Raw genomic sequence first — 8,826 nt, 5'->3', positions numbered from 1 at the left:
TACTCATACTTGAAACATTACAAATCCATTACATCCATGCATGGGGTCATAAAACACAGGAGAATTAAGACAACTCCCCCTTCTCTGGGATTTCTAAAAGTCTTCACTGATTATGTTTTCTAAACCATTTCTGTAACTGCTTGTTCTGGTAGAATTTACTTTGCATTTGCTTCTTTACAAGTAGTGGAGAAGTAGAACTGTTATTCCAGGAAATATCTTCCACAGCATGCCCTTCTTAGAAATGTAAGTACATTATCTGCTTCACACAAAAACCTGCAGGCACTCAAGGTGTTTATCTACACTGTAAAATTTCTTGTATGTATACAATGTGTTCATTTCAATGAACACATGACATCTAGGATGTAGCAGTGACAAAAGGAAGGTAAATCTATTGCCCATGGTAAGGCACATATTTATTTAGTTTTCATCTTAAAATAAGATTAAGCATTCCCACAAATGTATGACATGCCTTATTGCTCAAAAAAACCAAACCCAAAAGAAGTTTGGCTGTAAATTGACTTACAGTAGAAATGCTTAAATTTTTGTAGGACTTGATCAGAGGAAGATAATTCTGTGGGTTCTAAAAAATACTTAGAAAACAAAATAAGCACGCAGAGCAGATACTGAAAAATTTCCTGATTGCTAGTGTCAATGGCTTCAAAGTTCAGAATGACCAGGAGGATTACTACATCATTTTCTTGCTGCCTCTGAGCATGCTTTCTGTGAATTTCGTGGCTCTTCCTGCTCGAAATACTAAATTTTTCAATGAACAAAGGTTGTGGAATGAGAGAGAAAAAAAAAAGTAGAAGTACTGCTGTACTATAAAATTGTGATGGAAAATCAACTAAATACTGTCCTGAAGAAGTGAACTCTCCCCGACAATTCCACAGAATTTGTATGGATTATTGGGAAATCAGCCTCCTGTGATAGCACCTGGAGTTGGTTTGCGGGTTATGGCTTCATGGGCATGGTTTTTTCTACAATTACTAAAGACAGTGCAAATAAAACTTACAATCAAGACTTACTGCAGGGGTAGGTTGTGCCCATTAAGTAGAACAAAGTCTGGCATTGCCGTTATCTTCCAGCTACAAAAGGTCTTTTCCCCCTCTAAACGTTTATGGTGCAGTTAAGCAAGAAATACAGTGGAGCTTATAACGTGTTGAACAGAACACGCAGCTCTAACTTCAATTGTAAAATCACACATAAACGGAACTAGATCAGGGGGGAGAGGGGCGGTGGGAAATACATTTTAAAAACACTACAAATAAATTCTAGGGCACTATTTGAGCAGAGCATCGCCCGACAGCCGGACCCTCGGGGAGCGGCCCCGCAGCCGCTTTCCCATGGGGATGCGAGGCTGGGAGCGCTGGCCGTGCCTGCCTGTGCCGGATTTCCGCCGCAGCCCGCCCTGGCCCGTTCGAACGGCGATGGAGCGGCAGCCGGGCCGGGGGCCGGGCCTGTGACGGGCGCCTGTGCCCGCCCCGGCTCTCGGTCTCCGCCCGGCAGGGCCGAGCGCCCGGCGCCGCGCCCGCCCCTTCCCCTTTCCCTTCCCCTTTCCCTTCGCTTTCCCGTCCGTGCCCGCGGCGGGGCCCGGGCGGCTCCCGGAGCAGCGCCGGCAGCAGCGGCCGCAGGTACCGGGGCCGGGGAGCGGGCGGGGGGGGCCGCGCGGGGCCGCGCAGGCCGCGGGAGCCCCGGGCCCGGCCCTGCCCCGGCCCTGCCCCGGGCCCGGCTCTCCGCGGCGGCGGGGCCGGGTGCGAGCTGCCCGCCCCGGCCGAGCCGAGCCCTGCGGCAGCGGCGTGCGAGGAGCGCTGGCACCGCGGGCGGGGTGGGGACGAGCATCTTGCCTTTGTTAATTAATTAATTAATTAATTGTCAGGTGTGCCACAGACCTGCTCTCCCAGAGCGTGAGCTCGCGCAGCTCCCCGCGTGTTTCGCCAGGTGTGTGAGGGGCAGGCGGAGCTCATCCGCTGCCAAAGCTTCGCACAAAGTTGCGCGGCTGAGGCGCCGGTTCCCCGCGGCGCTGCCCGCAGCAGCCGGGCCGGATCCGGCACCGGGAGCAGCTGTTGCTGCCGGGATGGAGCGGGCGGTGCCTCGGCAGGGACCCATGGAGCGATGGCACTGCCCCGGTGCCCGCTGCCAGCAGCTCTGTGCAGCACCGAGAGCACCCGGCCACTCACGGGGCAGGGGCTGCACGAGCTTTGGGGCTTGTGGCGGTCTCCGTTCCACGGCGTGGAAAACATCGAGTGTTCTTTGAATGCTATGTCTAGTTTTTTATAACACAGGTGTTCTCTGGCATCATTTTTGCATCTTTTGACCCCTTTTTTGGGTGTTTCCTGAAAGTCAGGATTTAAATACTGGCTTCATATTTTAGGCTGAAAAAACTAATTTTTCTTTGAAGGGCTTAGACTTTTTAAAAAAGGAGAGCCTGGAGTGTGTTTTGAGTCAAGGGCTAAAAAACTGAGGGCAGTCAAAATAACAAATGATTCTGAAAACCTGTTCAGGAGTATGTGAAATGGTGCATATTAGTCTTTATAATTCTAAGGTAATGTTTTCTGTACTTTAATTTGCTGAGTGGTACAGATTTAAAGAAAAACCTTGCATTTTGATAAGACAGCCTTTATGTACAGTAGAGTTCTAGAAGTCAAAGTGTGTGATGTCAGTGAGATGTGGTTTTATTTTCACATATTTCATACAGTATCAAGTGAATGCTTGGGTAGGAAGATGCATTGCTTGTGTGTGTCCATTCAGGAGTCAGGCTGAAGAATAATGAATTAAAGTGACTGACACCATGACAACCGTAAGACAGAGAAGGGTTGGAAAAGGCACAGAAGCAGCTGAAGATCAGCCTTCAGAGGAGACAAATGTGAAGCCTGATGGGAAAATTCTGCCTGGTGGGTAATGAAAAACAAAGTGACATTATGGCTTTTCAGTAGTGTTTTGGTTTTGATCTGTCCTAAGCACAGCTCAGAGCTAGGCATGTGCCAAATGCATTTCCATACTTGAATATCACCAAAATTAATTGGATGAGACAGAGGGTCTCATGCAGATTGCTGCATGTCAATCTTACCTATCTCTGTTTTAAAATCCTAATTTAATTGGGGAGAACAATTGTTTCAATGTATTATTGGTGACACACTATCAGCTTGTGTGTAGCCATCCGAAGTTCTTCAAAGAATCCCAGTCCAAATCATTGGCAATATAAAAGGATTTGAAGACAACTGATAAAATGTTAAAACTGATAAAGTTCCTTAAAATAGGAAGGTTGCATATAAAATCTGAATTTAACTGCAAACATTTGCTTTTTAATTCATAGGACACTGGCTAGGTAAATTTAAAAGAGCCTCATTAAGTGTCTAAATTCCAGGATCTGTTTAAGTAATGAAATTCTGACAGCATTTTTGTATGGAATTACAACTTTAGAGCTGACAAAGTTCCTTGTTTCTTGGGGGGATTTTTAGATTAACTTATTTAAGGGATATTTTGATCTAAATTCTAAATGTTTCCCTGCATTTGGGCAGATGAAAGGAAAGTTCTGTTGTTGTTTCTGCACAAGCTCACATAGGCTATGTATAAAAGAGTAAGAGGTCATAGCTCTCCTGCAGCCCAGCCCTCAGCTCCATGGAATTGCAGTTGGAGCCCTTAAGCAGATGTCACACACAGTCTGAAACAGCCATTTCAAAGATACAATTCCAGATCACAAATCCATATTAAACCTTACATTAACATTGAAAATACAAAAGCCCCAGGGTTGGAAGTGCCCAGTGAAGGCCTGGAGGCCAGAACACATCCTTTCTTTGCCATCACCCCATCCTGCCCTTGCTCCTGTGGCAGCAGGAGCCCAGCTGCAATTCAGAGCATGGCACCATCATCAAAGGCTGCTTTGGCTGCTCTTCAGTCTCTTTGTGGGTATTTTCTGAGGCTTCTGAACCTTCTCTGTTGTTTTTTACAAAAACTGGCCAACCCCCCCAAAAAGGCGGCTGTTTTTAGACCTTTCTTGTGAATTTCTTGCTTTGTCATCAGTCATGCTGTATTGCTTGAATTTAAAAAGTTCTGGAAGATATTTCAATTCAGATTTATAAATTAGTTATGGCATTGAGCTAAACTTGTATAAGATCATGGTGTTCTTAAATTTAAAGTATGCCAATTAAGGCACACTTTATTTCACTTTGTATGTAAATAAAATACTCTGATTTTCCTATATGAGAAAATAAAAACAAAAGCTGTGTTAAATCCAGGTTCCTGTTACCTGCAGAATGTAAAGTGTACTGGCATAGGCAATGGATCAATGGCTTTCCAAAATCTCCATAGGTTCAGTAATATGTTTCACAGTTACAGACTGAAATATTTTTCTTCAAGGTCCTCCAGGTGGAAAGCTGTGGAGCATACTCTCAGTAACTGTTGGTGGAATTGTTGCCATCTCTCTTGGACTTCTTACTTCTGTTTATGTAGCTACACTGCATGAAAATGACCTGTGGTTTTCCAATATCAAGGTAACAATAATTTTCCTTGTTTCTTCAGTAGTTTTGTGCAGCATTAATATGAGCATTATGAAATTTCATTTTTTTGGGTACTTGTATTGCAACACACTCGAGACCAGAATATTTAATTTTCTAAAATTCCATTTAAAAAAAGCTGTGCTTCCCTTCCCACCATACTTCATCAGTTCTATAAATACCTGTCCCCAATTTTTTCTCTAAAAATATTGCTAGAGAGTTCCTGTTTGAGTTGTAGCTATGGTTCTTCTAAAATTTGATCTTTATCTACAGTAGAATTTCAACATTTTGCTATATCTTTTTCTATAATCATCTTACAAACCAACAGTTAAAAGTATGCAAAATCCTGGCACACAGTTCCCGAATTGTATTTCCACTGTTGTAATATTATTTAATATTATTTTGTAATACAGTTTAGGGACAGTCTCTTGCTATTCAAAACTAATTTTATATAATGTCATCCTAAATGTGCAACCCTCAAAACGTATTTCTGCCATTCAGTAATGTCAACCCAACCATTCCCAAGACCCAGGGCTGACTAGTTTTTTCATAGAATCACTGCAGAGAAAATAATGCAGCTGTACCCACAGCTAAATTTAACCAGAGAAAAGAACAGGTGAGTCATTTCCCTTTCAAATGCCTAAAATCCATTCTGCTAGGTCTGTGTAGTGTATTGTTCAAAGAGTACATTTATTTAACTGGAATACTTGCCTTGCAATATGTCTTTTCTATGCTACCCTTTTTGTGGCCCAGAAACATTTATATTCCCCCTAATACAAATAATTTGCATTTCCTGCAACAATTGCTGTTGTATTATACCTATAATACTTCTATAGAGAGGTTGTACTCAATATATGGAAGGTACACCTTGGGTTTGCCTTTTCCTTCCACAAGCAAATAGTGAATAATTTCAAGGTGTTGAATATTTCCAAGTACAAGCAGCATGGGCTTGTGGCAATGTATGAACATCATGGATGCATCTTTTTTATTCTGTCAGACTGACCCAGAGAAGCACAGAGTTGACTGAAAGAAGCTGCTCTGTAGTTATAATTAAGTTGTCCCCTCAATGTGTGAAACAGTTGTTTTATTTGATAATTATTGTTTTCATTTTAAGTACACTGGAATGCCCCTAGATATCCAAAACTGAAATAAACCCCTCTAATTTTTTGTAGTCTGGATTCTGTTGTCTTTGTAGCTGTTATTTCATCCCATGGAAGTGATGGATAGCTGGTAACCCTGCAACAAGAGCAATTTCAGCCAATTTGAGGGAAAGATTCTAAAAGCATTAAGTTCATCTGGCAGCAGAGTAGAGGAGAAAGAGCTGCAGACACTCCCTGGTCTCACAGTGTCCCTTCTTCAGAGGGATGTGATCTCCACCAGAGCATGCATGTGGAGATTGCACAGTGCTCACTTGAAACAAAATACTGCTTTAGGAGGGGCAGGGGAAGAGAAGGGTGCATATGAAGAGTCTGAACTTTCCTGCAAAGCTGAGGCAGGGAGGCTCATCCCAATATCTGTAAAACAAACCACAGCTGTCTCTGTGCCTGTGTGTAGGAGTGTGGTCTCTCCAGGGATATGTACATGTTTTCCAGCACTTCTCAACTGGCTAATCTTTTCATTACAGCACATACTTTATACTAAGAAAGATAAGACCTTCAAAAATCACATGGAAAATAAGTGGAAAAGGTGCTTTCTTCTCTAACATTTTATAGTTTGGCCAAAGCATCTGTTTTTGCAGATATTAACTGAACTTTCCAAAAGTTTGAAAAGTGTAAATTTTATTTTAGTCCTTACCCCTGCCCAGATTCTCAGAAGGGAGAGCTGCAGTCTAATCCTTGCCCCACAATTATTGCCTGCCTTGATTAGTGAAATACAGAGGTGATCTCATTTCATTATGTTTTCATTAAACATAACATGGAATAAATGGATGCATTACAAATGCACATCCAGTGTTTTGTTAATCCCCATGCTTGTGAAATACAGTAGAGCAACATCACTGCTCTGCAACATAGAAAAAAAAATTCTAAATCAGTTCTTTTTCCATCTATTTTAAACTACTACCTTCAGTTGTAAATGGAGCAAATTTGATGATTTATGTTGTTGAAATCTAATACAAAAAATATGTAACAGTTACTATTCCCCTGAACTTTGTTCCTTTCATCCAATAAGCTACAATTAGTCAGATGCTAAGAATTCATGCCCAGAAAGATCTGTGTAGCAACTTAATTTACAGAGATGTAATGGAGACCTGTTTTGTCATCTTTCCTTCTGTATGAAAGTACTTTTCTATTTGAAGAAGATCTGCAGTGTTTTCCTGACACTTCTGCACCAGGCAGATATTTGTACCTGCACCTTTTAGATGCAAAAGGTGGAATTTTGGTTCTGAAGACCCCACTGATACATGAACCCCACAACTGCATGTTTAAAAAGTAGGCAGTTGTATTCAACCCTAAAAATGGGAAGTAAAAAGAGTTGATTATGCAAAGTCATGATTCCTAACTCCTAAATAATTGGAGTCAGGACTTGCACACACACTTGCAGGGATTGCCTTTCTGTAATTTCAGTTGCAATTCATCGAAAGCCAGTTCAGATTTGGGTGTCTTCCAGCAATGGTTCACCCAAGTAGAAAAACTGTCTGGTCGTTGTTCAACTGTTGTGCTGTATTTTGAATATTGCTTTCAACAGTGCATTGATTTCAGCTGCTGCTCTGTGTGTGAGCCTTGTTCTTGTTTGCTGGTAAATGTGCCTGCTATTATCCATTAGCCATGGTCACAGGAGAAAGATGTACCATTGTTTTCTTACCAGAAAAACTGAAAAAGCACATCTTGAAGCGTGGTTTATGCAATGAAGGAATATGCAGTGAAGGAAGTACACAGTTGTTCCTTGATTTTTTTTTTATTTCAAGACTTCCTGAAAGAATGACCAAAAAAAAAATGAAACAGAAAAGATTCAGCATATCATGATACCTAGTCAGGAGCTGTGTTTGTGTCCCCTTCCAGCAGGGATCACAGGTTACAATCACTTAAATTGATCAACTAATTATTTTTTTTAAATTTTGAATCTCTTCTCATATACATTAAACCAACAAACATTTCTGTTTGTGATGGTGGAAGTCAAAACAGATTTCTTGTCCAAAAATCCTTTCTCAGTTTTCTGTAAATGTTCTGGCATAACACATCTGAAATGGCTTGTCTATTTTCAGTGATTTGCAGTAGCAGTTTAGTGGCTGCCCCTCCAGTGTAGCATCTTTTGGGAACAGAATCTGCTATGCAAATAGGAAAATGAGGGGCCATTTCTCCTGTCAGCCATTGCTTCTTCAACTGCAAATTCTGAAGACACTTTGAACAGGAATAAGCTAAGGCCATGTAGCAAATTCATACTGTAAGAAAAACGGATAAACTTCAGAGCATTCATTTCTTCTTCATCCCTTCTAAGAGTTTAGATACTGATATTGATTTTTCCTTTAATAAAATTGCTGCTTGCAGGAAGTCAAGAATGAAAACATAAGATTGCAAGTCTTTCAGCATAGGAATACCAGGATTTAGTTTGTGAAGTGCTCCTATTTTCCCTTTCAACATTTTGAATGCAAACCAAAGATCATTGCCCAGAGAATCTGTGGCTGCCTCTGGACCCCTGGAGATGTCCAAGGCCAGGCTGGACATTGGGGCTTGGAGAAGCCTGGGATGGTGCAGGGGGTGGCACTGGATGGGCTTTTAGGTCCCTTCCAGCCCCAGACAAAATGACTGTAGAAAGAAAAGCAGGGAAGCAGTTGATGAGAACTGCACAAAGTGAATGCTCAGGCATGAAGGGAAGGAGGGCAGGCAGGGCTTGGGCAGCTCTTCTGCTCAGCAGTGCCTGTTGAGGTGCTAGGGGTGCTTTACTCTGGATCAGATCTGGTCTGGAGCACACCAGAGAAGAGATGGACTTCAGGTTATCATCCTTTCAAAGGATGAAATACATTTGCTGAAGGCTTGTTCTCAACTAGGAACATTGACAGCAGCTGTGTGTTGAGAAAATGTTCAAATCTTCCTGGTCTTAACTTGAAAAACTAATAAATAGTTTCAATGACACAAATTTTGTTTTAGCAATCTCAAAAAAAGAAAAGTAATCTGAGCTTTATTTATGCTCATTATTTATAGAAAAACTCAGCTCAGACTTTGGCTGCTTGCTCAGCATTCTGAAGGCCTTGCTTAAGGAGTTTGAGGAATCATAAGCTCTAAAATTTTGCACTGCCCTTGAGAGAAAGTCCTTTGTATTTGGTTGTGAATGCTTAATATTATGAGGATGCAATTGCATAAATTGAAATAATAAGCAGCTCTCTGTGTGTCCCAGA

The 8,826-nt window shown here is 41.8% G+C and overlaps 1 protein-coding gene across 5 annotated transcripts in view; it reads left to right on the top strand.

Annotated features, from left to right (window-relative positions):
- Positions 1-1,304: 1,304 nt before the first annotated feature.
- The window catches only part of DPY19L3 (dpy-19 like C-mannosyltransferase 3), a 35,044-nt gene continuing 27,522 nt past the window's right edge, over positions 1,305-8,826 (top strand). For 2 of the 5 annotated variants that reach the window (XR_013184078.1, XR_013184079.1), the window contains exons 1-3: positions 1,305-1,631; positions 2,749-2,891; positions 4,357-4,490. Coding sequence is in view for 3 of the 5 variants with exons in the window: in XM_077185239.1 (XP_077041354.1) it covers positions 2,789-2,891; positions 4,357-4,490 (237 nt within the window). In the remaining 2 variants the exon portion in view is untranslated. The remainder of the gene's footprint in view (positions 1,632-2,748; positions 2,892-4,356; positions 4,491-8,826) is intronic. The other 3 variants (XM_077185239.1, XM_077185240.1, XM_054640651.2) reach the window with 3 other exon arrangements.

Source organism: Agelaius phoeniceus, chromosome 12 (assembly GCF_051311805.1).
Source record: "Agelaius phoeniceus isolate bAgePho1 chromosome 12, bAgePho1.hap1, whole genome shotgun sequence".
NCBI lineage: Eukaryota > Metazoa > Chordata > Aves > Passeriformes > Icteridae > Agelaius > Agelaius phoeniceus.
This window is presented reverse-complemented; position numbering and strand designations above follow the sequence as displayed.